General features: G+C 41.9%; 2 protein-coding genes across 3 annotated transcripts in view; one reads left to right on the top strand and one right to left on the bottom strand.

The window, feature by feature from the left end:
• PPP4R3B (protein phosphatase 4 regulatory subunit 3B) overlaps positions 1-13020 on the top strand; it is a 66282-nt gene extending 53262 nt beyond the window's left edge. The window contains exons 15-16 of one of the 2 annotated variants that reach the window (XM_048842835.2): positions 9280-9482; positions 11291-13020. In XM_048842835.2, coding sequence (XP_048698792.1) covers positions 9280-9482; positions 11291-11386 — 299 coding nt within the window. In that variant the 3' untranslated portion in view covers positions 11387-13020. Of the gene's footprint in view, positions 1-9279; positions 9483-11287 lie in introns of both variants that reach the window. The other variant, XM_048842834.2, reaches the window with a different exon arrangement.
• A 2028-nt stretch (positions 13021-15048) lies between these two features.
• The window catches only part of CFAP36 (cilia and flagella associated protein 36), a 99173-nt gene continuing 92141 nt past the window's right edge, over positions 15049-22080 (bottom strand). The window contains 3 exon segments of the mRNA XM_048842840.2: positions 15049-15234; positions 20316-20468; positions 20948-21120. Of these exon segments, the coding sequence (XP_048698797.1) occupies positions 15145-15234; positions 20316-20468; positions 20948-21120 (416 nt within the window). The 3' untranslated portion in view covers positions 15049-15144.

Raw genomic sequence — 22080 nt, 5'->3', positions numbered from 1 at the left:
AAGCCCTCCTACCTCAACACAAGTTCCTATCCGTGGTTTCACTCATAGGCACCATTCAGTACAGTCCACGGATACCAGCCAGACTCTGCCTCTAACTCCTAAGACATACAGCAGCAGGCATGGGAGAGTTACCACATGCCAGACTACATACGTGATGCCTCCAACTATGGTTTAGTTCGGTTTACAGACCAAACAGGGACAGGCTGGACAAACCTCTGTCACTACCCACCAGAATTAAAAACTCCTTAAATTGTTGGAAGGACCTGATCAATGTGTGCAAAGGGATTCTCCTTTTCACACGTCACTATTGTTGCTCCTTACCACCAACACATAACTCATAGGGTGGGGTGCACATTTAAATTGCTTCACGACTCAAGGCAAATGGTCACCTATGGAGATGTCTCTACACATCAATCTCTAACTGAGATTGGTCACAAATGCCTGTGCCCATTTCCTCCTGCTAATTTCAGGATCAAATACAAAAATCCTAACAGAAACATATCCTGCATGTACTACATCAACCATCAGCAAGGGGAAGCATGTCACCCTCTGTATGTGCGGAGGCAATGAGACTATGGAACAGATGCATTTCTCAGGTCGCTTTGTCTGCAACTAACCTTTTGGATATGCAAAACTTTATAGCAGACAATCTCAGTCGCAGATTCCTGCACAATCATGAGTGGGAGATGCACCCACCAGTATTCCACAACTTGTTCACACGATGGGGAACCCAGTCCACTTACCAGAACAAGAAGTGTTCACGCTACTGCTCCAGGGTGGGGATGGGACAGCACTCTCTGGACAATGCTCCTCTTCTTGCTTGGGGCAGGGACCTTTATGCCTTTTTTTCTGTTTTCCTCTTCTGCTGGGGGTTCTGTTAAAAATAGAAAGGGACAGAGCTCCTGTCATCCTGATTGCTCCTACTTGGCTGAGACAGACCTGGTATCCTTACCTGACACAGTTTGCAATGTGCCAACGATCTCTCTCCCCAACTTTCTGCACCTCCTCTCACAGGCCCGAGGGTGTACCTTACATCGCAACTTGGGGATTCTCCACCTAACAGCATGGCTCCTGCTTAGTTCCAGCATCTAGAAAGTTCACGCTCAAAGGGAAATACAAGAGGTTATATTACACAGTAGAAAGTCCTCCACACTACATACTTACCTGCAGAAATGGTCCAGGTCTCAGATTTGATGCACGTCCCAACAAATCTCTCCAATATCAGCAACTCTTTCACATAATCTAGAATATGCTCTGACCCTTAAAATCAGGATTATCCCTAAAATCTCTTAGGGTCTGTCTAGTAGCTATTACAGCTGGGATATTCGATGCTGTCGCACCGAACCACTAAAAGGTTCCTTAAGGGTATAATAAACTTCTTCCCTCAACCTTGACACTGTACCCCATGTGGGACTTAAACCTGATACTGAAAGGACTGACCAGACCCCTCTTTGAACCCATGGCCACCTGTTCACTAACGTACTTCTAAATGAAAATGGCATTCTTGATAACTATTACGTTAGCCAGAAGATAGGAGAGAGAGAGCAGCTCTGATGGCACTGCCCACCCACCGCCGCCTCCCCTTGGTATTCTTTGTAGACAAGGTTACGTTCAGACTGCATCCAAAATTCATCCCTAAGGTAACCTCCCTGTTTCACATGAATCAGTCGACTCCCCTTCCAATCTTCTACTCCCAAGCCTTCTACTCCCAATCTTCTACTCCCAAGCCTCACCTACTCCCTGGTCATTTGTCCAATCTTCCACTTCTTGTGAGCTTCTTTTTTGTGTTTAAGATCAGCAAGGATTTCACTGTTAAGCCAAGCTGGTCGCCTGCCATATTTACTATTCTTTCTATACATCGGGATGGTTTGTCCCTGTAACCTCAATAAGGATTCTTTAAAAAAAGAAGTGGAAACTTGGTTAGATGACGTGGGAGGAGTATAGAAATATTGCTTGAGCATGCAAGGGTGTAATCAGGAAGGCCAAAACACAACTGGAATTGCAGCTAGCAAGGGATGTGAAGGGTAACAAGAAGGGTTTCTACAGGTATGTTACCAACAAGAAGAAAGTAAAGGAAAGTGTGGGCCCCTTACTGAATGAGGGAGGCAACCTAGTGACCGATGTTGTGGAAAAAGCTGAAGTACTCAGTGCTTTTTCTTTTGCCTCAATCTTCACAGACAATGTAGCTCCCACACTGCTGTCCTGGGCAACACATTATGGGGAGGAGGTGGTGAGCAGCCTTCAGTGATGAAAGAACAGGTTATGAACTATTTAGAAAAGCTGGACATGCACAAGTCCAGATCTAATGCATCCGAGGGTGCTGAGGGAATTGGCTGATGTGATTGCAGAGCCATTGGCTGTGATCTTTGAAAACTCGTGGTGATTGCGGGAGGTCCAGGATGATTGGAAAAAGGCAAATATAGTGCCCATCTTTATAAAAGGGAAGAAGGAGAACCCTCATTTCAGTCCCTGGAAAAATTATGGAGCAGGTCCTCAAGGAAACCATTTTGAAGTATTTGAAGGAGAGGAAGGTGATCAGGAACAGTCAACATGGATTCACCAAGGGCAAGTCATGCCTGACCAACTGGATTGCCTTCTATGATGAGATAACTGGCTCTGGATATGGGGAAAGTGCTGGACGTGATATATCTTGACTTTAGCAAAGCTTTTAATATGGTCTACCACAGTATACTTGCCAGCAAGTTAAAAAAGTATGGATTGGATGAATGGTCTATAAGGTGGATAGAAAGCTGGCTAGATTGTCAGGCTCAACAGGTAGTGATCTACGGCTTGATGTCTAGTTGGCAGTTGGTATCAAGCAGAGTGCCCCAGGGGTCAGTCCTGGGGCGGTTTTGTTCAACATCTTTTTTAATGATCTGGATGATGGAATAGATTGCACCCTCAGCAAGTTCGCAGATGATACGAAGCTGGGGGGGAGAGGTAGATACAATGGAGGGTAGGGATAGGGTCCAGAGTGACCTAGACAAATTGGAGAATTGGACCAAAAGAAATCTGATGAGGTTCAATAAGGACAAGTGCAGAGTCCTGCACTTGGGACAGAAGAATCCCATGCACCGGTACAGGCTGGGGACTGACTGGCTAAGCAGCAGTTCTGCAGAAAAGGACGTGGGGATTATAGTGGATGAGAAGTTGGATATGAGTCGGCAGTGTGCCCTTGTTGCCAAGAAGGCTAACGGCATTTTGGGCTGCATTAATAGGAGCATTGCCAGCAGGTTGGGGGAAGTGATTCCCATCTATTCGGCACTGCTGAAGTATTGCGTCCAGTTTTGTGCCCCCAGTACAGAAAGGATGTGGACAAATTGGAGAGAGTCCAGTGGAGGGCAACGAAAATGACAGGGGGCTGGGGCACATGACGACTTACGAGGAGAGGCTGAGAGAACTGGGCTTGTTTAATCTGCGGAAGAGAAGAGTGAGGGGGGATTTGATAGCAGCCTTCAACTACCTGAAGGGGGATTCTAAAGAGAATGGAGCTAGGCTATTCTCAGTGGTGGCAGATGGCAGAACAAGAAGCAATGGTCTCAAGTTGCAGTGCGGGAGGTCTAGGTTGGATATTAGGAAACACTGTTTCACTAGGAGGGTGGTGAAGCACTGGAATGGGTTACCTAGGGAGGTGTTGGAATCTCCATCCTTAGAGGTTTTTAAGCCCTGGCTGGGATGATTTAGTTGGTGTTGGTCTTGCTTTGAGCAGAGGGTTGGACTGGATGACCTCCTGAGGTCTCTTCCAACCTTAATCTTCTATGATACTCCACTTAGGAAGGAACAATTAGTTGCACGCATACAAAATGGAAAATGACTGCCTAGGAAGGAATACTCCAGAAAGGGATCTAGGGTTATAATGGATCACAAGCTAAATGAGTCAACAGTGTAGCACTGTTGCAAAAAAAGGAAACATTCAGGGATGTATTAGCAGGAGTATTGTAAGCAAGACACAAGAAGTAATTCTTTTGGTTCTACTCTGCGCTGAGAAGGCCTCAAATGGAGTATTGTGTCCAGTTCTGGGCCCCACATTTCAGGAAGGATGTGAACAGATTGGAGAAGGTCCAGCTTAAAGGTCTAGGAAACATGACCTATGAGGAAAGGTTGGAAAAAAATGTTTTAGTCTGGAGATGAGAAGACTGAGGGGGGGACATAACAATTTTCAAATACGTAAAAGGTTGTTACAAGGAGGACAGTGAAAAATTGTTCGCCTTAACCTCTGAGGATAGGACAAGAAGTAAGGGGATTAAATTGCAGCAAGTAGGGTTTAAATTGGATGTTAGGAGAAAATTCCTGTCAGGGTAGTTAAGCACTGGAATAAATTGCTTAGGGCGGTTGTGGATTCTGTCCTTGGTGGTTGTTAAGCGCAGGTTAGATAAACACGTGTCAGGGATGGTCTAGATAATACTTAGTCTTGCCAGGAGTGCAGTAGACTGGACTTAGAAGACTTCTCAGGGTCTTTCCAGTCCTACAATTTTATGATTAAATACTGTGTACCCTCCAACAGCTCGGAATACCTCTTCTCCCATGCCACCCCACATTTCATGGTGGTCAGCGCTATAAATGAAGGAGGCAGACGACATTGCTCCAGATCAACTACTCACAACAAGGAGCTCAAGCACCTGGACCTTCTCAGTTGCACAAGCTATTCTTTAGCTGATTTACAGTTCACAGTAGCTAACTACCATGTCCTCATGGCAAGTATGATCAGACAAAGTACAAGTTATGTCATTTTATTCATTTTCCAGAAGACCAGAAAGATAGTTCCAGGCACTAATTGCTGAAGGTTAGAGAATTGCCAAAGCCTCTTTGCAAGCCTCGCTGGTTGCAGCCGACGTAGGCTCTCATTCTGTGGCATCTCCCATAGTTATGTGCCACTCTTCATAGCTGTGGTTCTCTGGATTCACTCCATTGTATTCTGGACTTTCCTGGGATCTTCCATTTGAAGGCCCCAAGCTCTTCAGCAATGCCATTGATGATTCCCTTCACTAATCGAAGGACTCTAGAGTAACAGTCTGAACCCTGGACATCTGTGCCCGTGCAACTAAGAGAAAATTAATCAGGTCACAGCCGAACCGTCTCATCCGGTCGAAAAGGAAACCTTCCAAAGAATCATACAACCGTCCAAGAAGAGGCCTGAATTCCACAAGAAGGGCCCATCATCTACTGTCATCTTTCAATCAGCAACTTCTGACTGCCTGTTTTGACTGTTCATTTTAATGTCATGAGTTCTTCCTTCATCTGGGTCATATGTTGCACCACCTTCCTGCTCCACTCTTCCCTGCACATCCCCCAGCGATAGCTTGAAAAGGGAAAGACTTTCCTGGGAGCACATCACATTAGACAGATGCTGGAAGTCATTACATTACATTACATCAGGCTACACCATTCTCTTCAGATCCATTTCCCATCTTTCATCAGGAAAGGGTTCTACTCCAGGTACTTCTTGGTACCCAAGAGGAAAGGAGGATGGAGACCAATCCTGCACCTCAGGACTCTGAACGCATTCATTCTATCACAGAGGTTCAGAATGGTAACCCTAGCAACAATAATACTATGTTATATCAGGGGACTGGTTTGTGGCCCTTGACATTCAGGATGTGTATTTTCGTATAGCAATGCGTCCAGCTCATAGATGTGTACTTCAGTTTGTCATTGGCAGCGACCACTATCAGTATTGAGTGCTTCCTTTTGGCCTTTCAGCTGTGCCAGGAATCTTTTTAGAAAGGTCCTCTCGGTCATTTCAACCCATCTGCAGCAAAAGGGAATAGTCATCTTCTCATCTGGATGAATGGCTTCTTAAGGGTCATTCCTTGAGGTACAATCAGCAACCAACAAGAACCTAGTCCTCTTCCATTCTTTGGGGCTGTTACCCCAAAAATGGATTTTGGGACACCCCTGTAATAACCTCCCTTAATACCCTGTTAGTCTGTTCTTCTCAAAGTATGAGTTCCTGGGGTTGTTAAGAAAACACCAAGGACACAGATATAACCTTCCGAATAAGGTGATTAACATAGGAAGTATTTTTTCCAAAACAAAGTGTTTTTATTAAAGTAACTAATCCTACTGCAATATAATCTAAAAATAGAAATCAGATACAAATCCCTAATTGCAAATTAGAGCATTCAAATCCCAATATCATACAATTTAAATGATTCTGTGCAAAGCACTTAGCTACAAATGGCCCGTTTGTAACACATTGCTGACAGCAATTCTTAAATTACACGTTAAATTTTACGTACGTTGAAATTAATAACAATATTTCATGCATTCTTAACACAAACATATATTTCAAGCATACACATATTAAATACTATGCTTGACTACACTACATTAAAAATTGTATTTAAAAGCTGGCAGGCTCTATAAATCCTTTGGTATCCTTTAATTGCTGTTAATGGCTTTATAAATCTTTTGGTATTCTTTAATCATGGTTGCTGCTCAGCTCTGGTTAATCAGTGTTTCTCTGGTCAGTCAGCTTCATTGTGTTCTGGTCTTTTCTGTCTCTACACTAGGCCTTGTCTACACTACAGGGAAAAGACTATCTGAGCTACGCTATGTCAGTAGCATAACTCAAGTCGACGTAGCTTAGATCTACTTATTGCGGGGTCCACACTACGTGATGTCAACGGGAGACACTCTCCGGATGACTCCCCTTACTGTTCTCAATCCGGTGGAGTATAGGAGTCGACGGGAGAGTGATCTGCGGTCGATTTAGCGGGTGGTCACTGGAGCGACTAAATCAACCGTCGATGCATCAATTGCCGCATGTTGATCCCCCAGTAAGGGTAGACAAACCCATGGTTTCTTATCCTCCTTTAGCAGCTCTCGTTGCTGGCTTCCAATTTCTTCATACGTCTTCCCCTGACTGCTTTCCTTGCCGACTTCTGATTGACTGACTGCCAGCACAGTCTTTTTATACTGTTCTAATACGCATTACCTCATCTTCCTCTATCAGAAGAGGCAGCCCCAAACTGACCAAAGTCAGTTCAGGCTGAGGCAGCTTGACCTTTCTGTCACCCTTTTGTTCTGCACATGCTCACTGTAGCTGTTTACTTCACAGTTATGATTCTGCCGACTCACTCACTTCGTGGGCCTTTAGCCGGAATGCCATCCTAGCACTCCTGAACGTTTTGCCAATTAACTGAACTTTTCATCCTGTGTTAGCACTGCGCCTGCTCAAAATCTGCAGTTTTCATTTTAGAGTGGAGTAGCTCGGAATATAGATCAAGCAGACAAAATGAAGGCTGGAGAATTTCTCTAGGAATAGGGCTCCTGAACTTTCCTGAGTCCCTCTCTTCACTTGCCTCTGACAGCAGATCTACTGTCCAAAGAATCAGGGACAATAACTCATCCCAATCTCTCCATGCTACATCTCAAGCCCTGGGTCCTCGATGGTTCTCAGGTGTAGAAATGGATTGTTCTTTTTAAATACAGAATGTGCTGTTGAATAGTAGGAAACCCTCTGCAAGTAAGGCTTACCTGCAAAAGTGGACACAATTTTAGTCCTGCAGCAAGCATTATCTCCCTCTGAATCACATTTCACTCTTATATTAGAGTACCTGCTGAGTTTAAAAACCTTGGGTTTGTCACTGAGCTCCATCAAAGTCCACCTGGCTGGTATTTTATCTTTTCACTTACTGGTTGAGGGGTTTTCAGTATTCTCACGCCCTGCTGCTTCAAGGTCTATTAAGGGTTTAACCAAACTTTTTCTCCATACCAGAGATCCTGCTCCATATTGGGACCTTAAGCTTAGTTCTCAACTGGAGAAAATACCTTTCCAGCCCATACCGAACTGATCTCTCCTCCATTTGTCCTTCAAAACCTCCTTTGTCAGTCATCATTTTGATTAGAAAGGTAAGGGGAGTTGTGAGCCCTGTGCAAGATCCAGCCTGCCCAGTATTTTTACTGGGACATGGTGACTCTACATGCCCATTCCTGCTTCCTGTCCAAGGTGTCGTCGGACTTCCACATCAACCAGGATGTTCAGTTGCAAATCTTCCACTCCAGACCTCACGTTTCAAAGGAAGACCTAGTCTTCACACTATAGGCTTAAGAAGAACCCTCACATTCTACCTCAAAAGATCTAGGCCCTTCAGAGCCTCTCCTAGTCTTTTTGTCTTTTCACGTATAGGACGATGGGAGCCCCCGTTTCTACCCAAAGACGATCAAAATGGGTCTCAGGGTGAATTTTGGCATGTTCATGAAGCATATTGAGTGCACACACACACACCCAACTAGAGTGACTGCCCAGGAAACTTCTGTTACTCTGCCTAAAAACATACCCATTGCTGCAGACATTTGTAAAGCTGCCACCTGGTTGTGCTTGCATACTTTTTCCCAGCACTATGCTATTGGGTATGCTTCCAGGGCAGATGCAGCCTTTGATGGATCTGTTCTTGAATCAGTACTAGATCTAGTTTGGGCATTCTTCAGAAGTCCCTTAAAGTGGAGCACTGATAGGGACAGCAACTTGAAGGAGGAGGAGTGGTCACTTACTTGTACAGTAACTGGAGTTCTTCAAGATGTTTTGTTCCTGTGGGTGTTCCACTACCTGCCTTCCATTCCCTCTACTTTGGAGTGCTTGCCTCTGGCCAGATTTCATGATGGAGAAGGAAGAGAAGGTCCACCCTCCCCTATATGCCCTCAGATCAGAGCACAAGGCTATATAGGGCACTGGTGCAGAACCCATGAACCCAAAATCTCCAATTGAAAGTGCACAGGTGTGTATGTACCTAAAGTGGAGCACTCCTAGGGACAAAATACCTTTAAGAACTCTGGTTACTGTACAAGTAAGTAACCTCTCCTATGTGGAGTGTTTTTGTGTTAATACTTATGACAACCATTTTGCACTCTACTGACTTAGAATAAAAAAATATTTTTGCTAGGAATTTAAATAAAATGTTAATATGCTTTTGAGAACAAGATTAGAACTAGAAACTTCAATTGCCAGTTTGGTTAATTTTCTCCAAAAGCTAATGTTGATTTGAAGTTTCATGTTTGTAGGGTGAATTAGACTCATTTCTGTATTCTTACCAAACACTCCTGATTGGCCAGATTTACCTTTGCTTGACCTACTTAGTCTGGTCCTATATTTAGGACATTGATTCCATTCCCCCTTCTTTGGAAGATGCCTTTCAGCAGCTGTTCAGTTTAAATTCCTCTATTCTCTGGGTTGCAGTGTGGGTGTGCAACATATTGTAAGGTGACTTTTGCTCAAAGCGGGTGTAGATTTGTGAAAAACCTGTACAATTGATGTATATTAAAATGTTTGTCCTTCAGCTAAAGAGAGTGAAGACAAAGAGAATCTTCCAAAAAGGACTTCAGCTGGTGGATTCAAATTCACTTTTTCCCACTCTGCCAGTGCAGCTAATGGAGCAAACAGTACAAACAATAAATCTGTAGCAGCTCAGACATCACCAGCAAGTTCTAATGGTTCCTCTTCAAAGAATACAAACTTGACTACAGCGGTAACAGCCGCTAAGGTGAGAGAACTTGCATGTGTAAAAGCAGGCATTCCCTACTCCAGAAAGAATAAGAGTATGAGTTTTCATCTTTCGAACATATGTTGAATGAAACCATATTGATTTGTACTGTGTTAAGTCCTATATTGTGTGACAATAGAAAGAAGGCTGAGGGCAGTCTGTCGTTAAGAATAAAATATTTCAAGTCCAGTCACATTTTACTAATTTTGGGGAAGCGTAAAAACACTTTATTTTAGCAATTCCAAGCTCTTGTAGATTTTACCAACTAGAGTCACCAATCTTGCATTTCCAGCTGACATGAGGGACTCAAATTCCCAAGTATTAAACAAGCTGTTAGTCATGGCACGAGTCTTAAGTTATTGAGATAACCAGATTTCCTCTGTTTCAACGGAAACGTTTTTCTTACTGTTTTCTGTGTTGTGGCATTAACAAGACACTCACTCTGATTGTTTCCTCTGAACTGTCTATATCAGTGGAACTAGAGTTATGGAATTCATGCTAATGCCTTTAAGCAGACACACAGAGGACTTGGTTGGTACTTAGTTGAAGACTCCTATTACAGTGAGAGACCAGTGGTTAATTTCTAGTCAAGTCACTCCCTTATCCCCAAGCTCTTGCTGCAAATAGTAGCGTCATTTTCACCAGTTCCACTTATTCACCTTAGGTGGAGGAAGAGGAGTGTTTTTAAAATGGAAACTCCTCAGACCCTCAGTCTAGAGCAGGGGTGGGCAAACTATGGGCCGGATCCAGCCCCTCGGGGCTTTGGATCCGACCCACGGGATTGCCACCCCTGTGGCGCCGCGGGTCCTGCACTGCTCCAGAAAGCAGCTGGCACCATGTTCTTGCGGCCCCTGGGGTGGGGCAGAGGCACTGCCCCCCACAGCTCCCATTGGCCAGGGACAGGGAACCACGGACAATGAGAGGTTCAGGGGAGGTACCTGGAGGCGCGGCAAGGGCAGCATATGGAGCTTTCTGCCCCCCGCTCTCCCAGGGGCCACAGGGAAGTGGTGCCAGCCACTCCAGGTAAGCAGCGCTGTGCCGGAGCCCAAACTCCTCCTGCACCCCAACCCCCTGCCCTGAGCCCCCTCCTGCACCCCAACCCCCTGCCCTGAGCCCCCTCATACACCCTGCACCCCTCCTCTGCCCCAACACCTTGCCCTGAGTCCCTTCCTGCACACCGCACTCCCTTCTGCACCCCAACCCTCTGCCCCGGCCCTGCGTGCAGTTTCCCCACCCAGATGTGGCCCTTGAGCCAAAAAGTTTGCCCACCCCTGGCCTAGAGGATAGATCACTGTGCTTATATGGCTTTTAAAAAGGGAAAAGTATAAATTGGATTGAGGAGTAAGGTGGGGATCCTCAGGACTCTAAGAAGGAAATAATGGACACTCATAAAAGATAATAGGATTAAAGACTTTAAAATAGTGTGAGACCATTTAAAGTGTCTTTGGGTCAAATTCACAGTGGAAAGCCAGTTTTCAATACTGGTATTTTCCTTGATTTTATACAGAAAACATCTTACCCTGATGTGTTGGAAGATTTACATTATAGGTCAGCCTGGATCCAAGTACTTCATTGGTGACAACTTTCCTCTTACCATTTTCTGTTTCATAGGCCCAAACACTCTGTATGCTTTTTTTTATTGTAGTTGGAAATCTATAAACCTACTGCATGCCATCCTAATACACTAATCTTCTGAAGCTGTGCCCTAGACAGCTGATCAAGGGGGATCTGGTATTTTCATTACAACTGTGCATTTCTGGGAGATGAATTTTTTCAAATGTGAGGTTTTCTTTCTTTAAAATCAGCAGGGAAGTCTAGTTGGCTTAGTGGATTATCCAGATGATGAAGAGGAAGAGGAAGAAGAGGAGACATCCCCAAGGAAAAGACCTCGTCTTGGTTCATAAGAACATTGAAATAAATTTATATTGTGAGGTCTTAAATGCTGCAACTGTTCAAAGAGCTAAAAAGAGTCTGAATCAGAAAGCTTTCTCCCTTGAATATATAAGATAATACAAGGAGTAGCAAAAGAAACTCAGTATATCAGTGAGAAAGGTTTAGTTCTGCAAACATCAGGCTTCCAAGGAACTTAATCTCTTTCTAGTAAAATAAGGAGTCTGCCATTCAGTCGGGAGGGGAGGAGGGAGGGTTAGTAATCAGAACCTGGATGACAGCTTCTCAGCAAGGAAAGTCTCAGGTTTTGGGAGGGTAGGGGGAGGGAGAAAGGTGTGGTTAACAATTTTTAATATTGCAGGGTTTCTCCAGTGTGTAACAGACCTAGAAAAAAATGTAAAGCTTCAGTTGCAAACCCAGTAATCTTAATTTTGTAATGGTGCTGTCCATTTTGTTCTTTTAGCAATTGCCTCTTTTTTAAAGAAAATGAAGGGAAAATAATTCTATTTCCATAAAAAAAAAATAAATTCAGATTTTGGGACCATTAGTTGCAAATTTAATAAAATGTCTGACAGATGGAGTGGGGAGCATCCGGAGTTGTAAAAAATTGATTGTTGAGTTGCAAAAAATGTGAACTTTCAACTCACATTTTGAAGAGGAGAGAAAAAGCAAGCTGGATAATGGACAGTTCAGTTAATTTGATTGTTTTTTAAACTGGATATCCAGCAATATCTATGGCAAGGATCGGTAGCTTCCAAAAAGATCTCCAGAAACTGCTAGGATCAATAAACTAGTACTTTAAACTACACACTAAGTACAGCTAGCAGTTTTTCAGGTGATAGAAGATAGTGAATTGAGTCACTTTCTGTTTTATTGGCAAAGCTCTCTTCCTTGAGCAGCAGATGCATTTTTGCATTTATAGGTTTAAATTGTGTAATTTGAGGTGGTTATAAGAAACACTAATAAAGGTTTTGAAAAGTGGCATTTAACACCCAGAAGCCATTTTGGACCAAGAAGGAATTATTGCTAACAATATACCAGTCTGTGTTTGAGGCAGGATCAACATGCAGCATCTGAACCTGGGTGTAATATGAAAGCTGCTTTTTAAAGAGTAAAAGCACATTCCATGTACGTAAACTAATTGCAACAAAAAAAAAAAAACCCCAACAGGTAAATTGATGGAGGTAAACAATTTAAGAGGTTTTATTTTCAAAGAGCAGCAAGTGAACTGTAAATATTTTAATGTTAGTTGCCCCTATATGATCTGAGATCATGCTGAAGTGAGGAAACCCCCCCCCCCCCCAAACTACAATTAATGTGTCAGAGATGTTAAACTATGAAACCAGCTGCAAACCACCACATAGATCACTCTTGTAATATGTGTTATGGGTCCATTTCTCCTGGAATAGTTTAAACTGAAACAGGTTTACCTGTTTTGGAGATTTTGTAGTTAATTTTAATTTTAGCTATTGTTTGGAAAATATGGACTGTCTGTGTAGATATGAAGTATAGTTTTTTTCCATAAAACAGAAGTTTATTTTGTATTAAAATACCACTGTACTTGTTTTACACCATTTGTATACATGTGGTGATATTAATGCTGAACTGTAACATTCAGGAATTAAAATGTGACCCTGTAATTCCATAATTATTGCTTTTGTTTGGTTTGTTGTACATGGTAAGTTAACTCATAATTTTGAAATGTGGCCATTTTAAAGTATTCTTTAATAAGACAAACTATTCATGCAGTTTTTAAACAATTATTATATACCACTAGATCAAATACCAACCAGAATGCAGGAGTTCTTACCAACCAGTAAGCTAGACACAAAGCATTCTGATTGATGACAGTTAATGCGGGTGGATCTGGGGGAGTTATTGTTGCCCCTTGTAGGCTCCAGGCAATCAAGAATGTGGCCTCTCCTCTTACCCATTTGGTAAGCTAGCCTCCAACTCAAAGGCAGTGACTAGGGAAGCTCGTTCAAATGTGATTGGAATATCATCACCATATGCTTGCTCACCAGATCTCCGTTTTATATTTTCTTGACAAGTCGTGTTTCTCCATGCTCAAAGATGACAATTTCCTACAAAGTTATAGTTACCACTAAGAAGGCTCCAAAGTGATGCAGTGTCTGCCTTTCCTCTTCAGAGGCTGGAACCATCACCTGACCTCAACCCAATTTTTTTTCTAATAAAAATTACCTTAAACAAAGTTCTTTGATTCAAAAGTGTTGGTTTCTCATTTTTTCTCCTGTAACCTTTCCCTTCTGAAGAACTGCCAAGAGCTTTAAGAATTCATTCAGACCAGCTCATGAGCCTTTATTCTATAGCAAATATGTGAATGTTGTGAATTTTTATAGTTACTCTAGAAGAATAAAACTATATGAAGAGACATTTGATGTCATCTTAAGGTTTGAACATTTTTATTAAACTTTTTAAACCCCCTTGGGAGGGTGACATATGGAGCTCCCACTCAAACTGGCTAACATCCAGGGTCACCTGCCTCAGGCAAAGATTCTTTTATCTATGATTTATTATATGCTGTCTGCATTCTGCTAGGGACAGACACATTCTAATGCCTGGGGCCCCTCCACTACAGATTTTTTTTTTTTTTTTTTTTTTTTAGAAAAAATATTACATCTGCCAACATGTATCAGTTATAAATACTATTTTAATAAAAAGTTACATGAAATTTTGATTGGTTGGGTGTTTTTTTACTCAGTTACTGCGCCAATCAAGCATTGTTAGTGATGAAACCTTGCAGATTACAGCCTCTTTGCTGAGAAATGTTCTAAGCAGGATTTATGACCAGACAGCAGTGAATTGTAGTGAACCAAATGGCAAAAATTGTTTTCAAAATTTTGAATTATGGGACTAGCTCATTATAAGTGCTTTCACATTTTACTTAACTGAGACAACAAATGTTTAGTTTTAAAAGTTGTACTTTGCCACAAAACACAGTTACTGTTTCTTAGTTACTGTTAAATTGGCCCAAAAAGTTTATAAAAACAATGGAATCTACAGTTACTATGAAATTTGTCTCATGACTTCACAAGCTTCATCTGCATTTCCTCTCTCTCAAACAAAACTTGAGTGCTTCCCTGTTTAATTAGACTTTATCATATTTGACACTTGAAAAGGGTAATATTTCGCTGACAGACTAATAAAAGGAAAAGAAGCAAGTTTTGTATTTTTACCTCTCTGTTAGAGAACCGATGTAAGAATTCTTTAGATGATGTTTTCCATGTTATGAACATTTCTAGTATGTGTTTTGAAAAAAGGGGAAAAAACCATGTAGAGGTGTTTGAATTTTTTATATATTAAATAGAACAAAGGTGTAAATTTAAATAAGTGGCTATGGCAAAGCTTTTCAAAGATGGGTGTCTAAAGGTAGGATCCTGAGTCCTTACTGCACAAGGGCAATGTGGTCCATGCGTAGGGTTTCTAGGTGTTATGGTAATAAAATACCTCATAATTATTGAGGTGCTGCCTAAATAGGTAGCCTGATTTTCTAAAGTGCTAAGCACCTAGCAGACCCCAGAGAAGTCAGCACTTCAAAAAATCTTGGCCCACTGGGTTAGTGTGAGAAATAGAGTTTTTACTACTATGGATGCAATTTAATTTTAAATATGTATATGAATAAATGAGTTGCTCATGTTTTGTAGAAAACAGTATATTGTGTTTAAAAGCAAGCAGTTTATGGTTAAATAATTTATTCTAAAAGAAATTCAATTCTTGTCCACAAGTATTCTTACAATGAGATTCTTAAAACTTAGTGCTTGTTAATAACTTCTTCTTTAAGTTTTGCTGCAAGCATTCTCCTCTTCAGTAGTAGTCTTTGCTTCTCCTCTTCTGACATTTCCTAAAAACAAAATTAAAACTATTACATTACAATATAACCTCTCTGGCTGCATGGAAAATTGACTTCCAATAATAAAAGTCTACTGGAACTTTATAAGTCAATTCAGACCATAAACAATGAATGGAGATTTTTCTCAAGAGCTCAGAATTAAATACTGAAATGGAAATTACTTGCAAAAATTGCAATCTTGGCAGCTTCCCAAAGCTCAGGATGGCTGATAACGGCACAGGTTCTGTAGACCTAGACAAACTGAAGGATTGGGCCAAAAGAAATCTGATGAGGTTCAACAAGGACAAGTGCAGAGTCCTGCACTGCTACAGGCTGGGGACTGACTGGCTAAGCAGCAGTTCTGCAGAAAGGACATGGGGATTATAGTGGATGAGAAGCTGGATATGAGGCAACAGTGTGCCCTTGTTGCCAAGAAGGCCAACGACATATTGGGCTGTATTAGTAGGAGCATTGCCAGCAGATCAGTGGAAGTGATTATTCCCCTCTATTCGGCACTGATGAGGCCACATCTCGAGTATTGTGTCTAGTTTTGGGGCCCCTGCTACAGAAAGGATGTGGACAAATTAGATAGAGTCTAGCAGAAGGCAATGAAAATGATTAGGGGGCTGGGGCACATGACTTATGCGGAGAGGTTGAGGGAACTGGGCTTATTTAGTCTGCAGAACAGAGGAGAGGGGGGATTTGATAGCAGCCTTCAACTACCTGAAGAGGGATATTAAAGAGGATGGAGCTAGGCTGTTCTCAGTGGTGGCAGATGACAGAACAAGAAGCAATGGTCTCAAGTTGCAGTGGGGGAGGTTGAGGTTGGATATTAGGAAACACTATTTCACTAGAAGGATGGTGAAGCACTGCAATGGGTTACCTAGGGAGGTGGTGGAATCTCCATCCTTAGAGGTTTTTAAGGCCTGGGTTGACAAAGCCCTGGCTGGGACGATTTAGTTGGTGTTGGCCCTGCTTTGAGCAGGGGGTTAGACTAGATGAGCTCCTGAGGTCTTTTCCAACTCTAATCTTCTATGATACTTGCTGTAATTTACACCTGGGGACAACACACTCTCCGAGCAGAAAGGAGAGCATGATGCACCCCATGTTCCTCAGCCAAACCCTAACACGTTAGTTTTGTGATCAACATAATTTGTGTAGCAGAGTGGTATGTAAAGGTGAATTACAAAGCAATAATAAAAATTGTCTTTAGTACACATCTGCAGATATCTTCTTACAGTACCAGAATATGGGATCTTATGGTACTGAAATAATTTATAAGCTATTTTGCACCTCCCTCACGTCAACTTGGTAAATCCAGCTTTGCTGGAGATATCCCATTGTACAGCATTAAATGCTAACTCACTGTAACCAGTGGTGATGTCAACATTATGCATTGTGTGATATCTTCAAACAGGAGGAGGTTGGGGGTGGGGATTGAAGGCTAACAAAGATTTGTAGTAGCTCAAGCAGTTAGTTAGTGGGGCTTCCTGGACACACAGCTGTGTGCTTAACTCAATATTTCCTCTTTTAAGACAGTGATATTGATAACAATTCATCTTAAGCGCTGAAGAAAGTAACTCCCCCTTCTCCATAAAGCACAATAATCATTAATAGTGTGAACATTCAGAGTACTATTTTCCTTTGGTGTCGAGTTGAAGTAAGTATTTGGTGTTGATCACTGTTGGAGGCTTAGCATCAGACTAGCTAGACCCTGAATATCAGTGATTCTGACCTTACCATGCTACAGTACCTGATCTCTCAAACCCATTATTCTCTATCAGAAATATAAAGGTCTTTCAACTGTTTGGGGAGAAGCATTCTGTTTCCCTGAGCAAGTCTGCCTCTGCCCTCCCCCTACTGTAAAATAATAATCCTCCTGGAGGAGGCCTAGATTTCCTTTGAAGTCAGTCAGTGCTGCTCCTTAACCGTTTAGAGGGGCAGATCTGAGAGACAAGGCAATCCAATGTTCTAAGTATAATAAAACTCAAATTTTTTTAAAATTAAAAATTTAGAAAAGTCTTTATAAGAAAGTTGACTTATTTCCCCCTATTTACTTTGATCTGCAGCAAGTTGTTTATTATAACTTTCTTTACTATCAGTTAAATCAGCTTTTAATCCTGACAAGTCATTGTGTAGTAAGGGTATCTTACCATGTCTGCTTACTTTCTGACACAAGTTATCTCTGTGCTTAGCACCACAGAGCCAATACTGCTACAGAAGTGTTAGGTGAATTGTACTATCAGAAATCAGTGCAATTGTCATCAAAATTCTCATTGCAGAGTCTATATTACTGGTGTGATACAAGAGACTATCAGCAAAACATGTCCTGAGTTTACAATTAGAGGTGGAGTTTATAGTACTTGCCTTTTTTAGAAAAATTTCCTATCGAGTTTAACATGGAAGTATTTCCAGAAAGTTAGGGAAACAAATGGGGCAGATTGCTTTCAAATGATCTTCTATCAACAGACTTAGAAATACAGTGCACACTGACCAATACTATGGTCCTAGCTTAGGAACAAACATGGTTATGAATTCTTTAACTCCCACCAATCAAGCAGCTGTACAGAGAGTACTGAATTCCATCTTGTTTATTGAACTGTGAGCGTTCCCTTATATATCAGGGCCAGCATCAATGCTTACATGTAAGGGAGGCATGCTGTTTTGATGTCAGGCATAATTGGTCTCATCAGATTAACTTTTCTGGTCCTACTTTTAGGAGTTTTCTAAACTTTATCCTTCAGTCTGCTGAATCACACTGCAGTGATTTCCTTCTTTCAACCATCCTTGCACCACTAAACTCAGGTTGTGTGCATTCAAGCAGGACACAGATCTCTTTTTGCAAGGCAACATCTAGTGTCTGATTATGACAGGATGAAGTAAATTAATTAGAAATACAGGAATTGCTGTACCAGAACAGACGTGGTCCTTTTAGGCCAGCTTCCTGTCTGAAAATGGTCATTAACAGTTGCTACAGAAGACAAAAGCTAATGAAATATATCAGCACCTAGGGATATGTCCACACTGCAATTAAAAAGCTGTGGATGGCCCATGCCACCTGACTCAAACAGCCCCTTAGCCCAAGCCCTGCGAGCCAACTGCTGTGTAGATCAGGGGTCAGCAACCTTTGAGAGGTGGCGTGCCAGTAATAAATTTTACATTTACAGGGGCCCCATGACGGAACCCAAGACTGGCAGCGGGCTGAGTGGTGCCGGGGGCCGGAAACCCGTTCATCCCGCTGCCAGCTTGGATGGACGGAACCCCGGGCCAGCAGCAGGCTGAGCAGGGCCGGTGGCCGGGATCCCAGCTGGCAGGGACTGGCGGACAGAACCCCAGACTGGCAGTGTGGGCGGCAGATGGAACCCCAGACAGGCAACGGGCTGAGCTGCTCAGCCCACTGCCAGTATGGGGTTTCATCTGCTGCCCACGCTGCCAGTCTGGGGTCCCAGCCGCTGGCCCCTGCCAGCTGGAGTCGCGGCAACCAGCCCCGCTCAGGGTTCTGTCCATCTAGGCCGGCAGCGGGCTGAGCAGGGCCAGGACCCCGGCTGGCAGCAAAGTGCCACTAAAAATCCACTCACCTGCTGCCTTTGGCACACGTGCCACAGGTTGCCAACCCCTGGTGTAGATGTTCAGGTTCAGCCTGGAGCTGGGGCTCTAGGCCCCTGTGAGGTGGGAGGGTCCCAGAACTTGGGCTGCAATCTGAGCCCAAATATCTACATGCCAGTTAAACAACCCCTTAACCCAAACCTCTTGAGCAAGAGTCAGCTGGCACTGGTCAGCCATGGGTGTCTAACTGCAGTGTAGACATACGCTAAGCGTGCTGCTTTTACCACACAGCAGGGACTGACCCCAGCTAACAATAACTGATAATTTATTTTATCAGAGGTAGTGTACATCTGATGCTGTTCTTACTTAAGAACTAAGTAATTTTTAAAAATCTCATGGAACTCATTGCTTAATTCTTAAGGAGAAGATGCCCTAGGAAGAAAGCCTGAGGTTTAATTTATGTAAATTTAAAATCCCTAATCCAGAAATGAAGGTTTCAATCCTTCTCTGCTTCGACACAGCAGCAAACAGCAAATACAAGTGTTCTGGCATCTTCATCTCTTCAGTTCCCCTACAAACTCACAGTACTCATTCTCCCTTCATAAGGGACCAACTGGTCTTGTCTGTATTTTAAATTTTAAAAAATTCACAAAGGAAACGTTTGTTCTCTTGAATGGTGATGTTGCTATTCATAGGCAGTTTGATCTTCTTTGTATTGTGCCAAATGGGCAATGCACACCTATTCCTGCCTCTTCAAGAGAATGATAGGCTACAGTACTGAATGTTCCAAGTCACCACTACAACTGTCTAATGACAGGAGAGATTAGAGCCATCAAGAATATGCCAGCTATGAAGAAATCATTTTGCTTTTCCATGGTCCTAACTCTATCACAGGAAGATTGCTTTCAGCACAAAAGCCTAGATTTTTGTGCAAGGTAAAAAGATGGTACTAGCACCCAAACTTCAGGCCTCCTTGCCTTAATACTGCTGCCTCCTCCACCAGTAGCTGAAGCTATAGGACTCACTTGAAATACAATTAAAACCCTTTACAAAGTCTCAAAAGAAAGGAAGTAATCACACTTAAGCCTTCTGTAAAATAACACTTCTCAGAAAATTCAAGCTAGTGGTGTTGTTTTTCTGCGTGTGTTAGCAAAAAAGGAACTAACGTTTCAGGGAACCAGTATGCAAAATCACATCTCACTAGCAGGTAGGAGCAAACTGTCATGCAATGAATCAGTTTAACAATATGCGCAAGAGCATAGAGCATGGGTTTATTATGAAGATTTAGCATTGTAGAAAAAGCATTTAATGCTCACTAGATCACTAAGCTTTCTGCTTCTTATCTATAATGGTTTTAGATTGGAGAACTAATTTCTGCACAATGAATAACTTGCAACTGTGTGTGTTCTGCCATTGAATTCTACCACTTTTTCCTTGTTCTTTTGTTCTGTTTCAATATTCAGCTGCTATATCCATATCTTCATTGAAGTGGTCTGCGATTTTTCTAAACAAGATTAGTCATGCTGATTAAAGTGGTCATCCTTCACCTCTTTAGAAGATAATTCCTCTTCTTTCTGATCTATATTTGGTGTTGGTAGATTATTTCTTGACTCCTTCTTTATAGCCATCAGCATATCTCGCTTCTGTTTTAAATAGTCTTCTCGTTGTCTGAGGCAGTGCGGTTCAAGCTCTGATAAATTCTGGAATTATTTAAAAGGCAAATTTACTAGAAAAACTCATTTCAGAGTGTACCAGTTATGTATTTATAAATGAAGGGACATGGAGTTCACCTAATACATACCTAGATATTTGGCTCTAGAATTACTGATCTAACAAAACTAATGAATTTGAGTTAAGGTGCCTAACTCAGTTATCCATATTACATCATACACACAGATGCTACTAAGAAATTGTCAGAAGAATGGCAATAAACTCCTGGAAAATGAATTCTGTTCCAAGGTTGGGATCTCAAGGTCCAGTTTATACTGAATTGTAGCTTTCTGCAAATTAGATCATTGGATACACTGAAAAATTACTTGCATGCTAATACTTAACATAAGAGAATTCTAACCAGTAAAATGTTGTAACAACATGAAAATATGTATTGGTTGCATAATATTCAAATATCTTAGCTGTATGATATCTTATTCAAATAAAGTGGAATAAAGCTGTTACTTACAAATCCCTCAAGCCCAGCTTCTCTTGTTGCATTCTCTGAACAATTTCCAGTTGCCTTTTTCTTAATTTTTTCTTTCACCTTGGTAGGTTCAGAAGGCTGTAGAGGAGATTCTATCACTCTTAGTAGAGGATGCACGGGCCTTAAATCTTCCTTAGTAGATTTGTTTGTTTCTTCTAGACAACAATTTTGCACAGAAACAAATTAGAAACATTATATATACAAACTAACAGAAATGTAAGATAAAAAAAACCATACTGCACCAATGCATAAAAACATTGTAAGTTAAAACAACTTTTTTGAAATTAGATTTCCTCTTTACGGCTTAATTAAGAAACAGCTTCCTTCAAAAATGTATTTTGATGAAACATTCTTTTCACACTAACATCAGCTAAACACTATATTTCTGTTACACACAAGAACAGGAAACAAGGATGGGGAGCAACATCATTGGCTTGTATGCTATTCTATAAATGACTAACGATTACTGTATTTCAAATTCAAATTTCAAATTCTTCACTTCCAAAAGACCAGTTCATGACATCTGGGCTCTCCTTTCAGTTATTAGCATTACAGTCAGTAGATCCAATCACTGCTAAGAGATAGGGCACTTTCTGGCCAGCTCCAAATGCACTTGTACTGTTCAGTTTCTCCCTGCTTCAAAGAGCCTGGCAACAACAGTATGCTCTTTTTAAATCAGTGTTTTGATAGGAGAGAAAAAGGTTCTTGAAAGGAGAAAAAATGTTTCATATGCACAGGCTGACCCTAAACACTGGGAGATCAACTTGTTCAGTGTGGAGTTTGATCACTCATTGTGAAAAATCTGACCAAAGAGGGCTCTTCAGGTCTAATCTTGCCCATGCATTAGAACAGAAAGCAGGTCTGCCAGACTTCTGACTTAGGTAGCACCCAAACCTCCCAGTCACAGAGTGGGCTTGATGAGTGATATGGGAAGTGTGGGTAGCATATTTCAAACAAGATAAGATTGTCAGCTTTCTGATTCCCCCCAGTCTACTGATCAGCTCCTTCAATCCTCAATTAGTGGCCATACTGAACAAAACACATAGAAATGTTATGGCTGCAGTCTTCACTGTCTTTTGCCTCCTTTTTTTTATTTATTTTATAGAGGTGGGCTT

Source organism: Caretta caretta, chromosome 3, assembly GCF_965140235.1.
Source record: "Caretta caretta isolate rCarCar2 chromosome 3, rCarCar1.hap1, whole genome shotgun sequence".
NCBI lineage: Eukaryota > Metazoa > Chordata > Testudines > Cheloniidae > Caretta > Caretta caretta.
The sequence above is the reverse complement of the archived record's forward strand: the minus strand, read 5'-3'. Positions and strand labels throughout refer to the sequence as shown.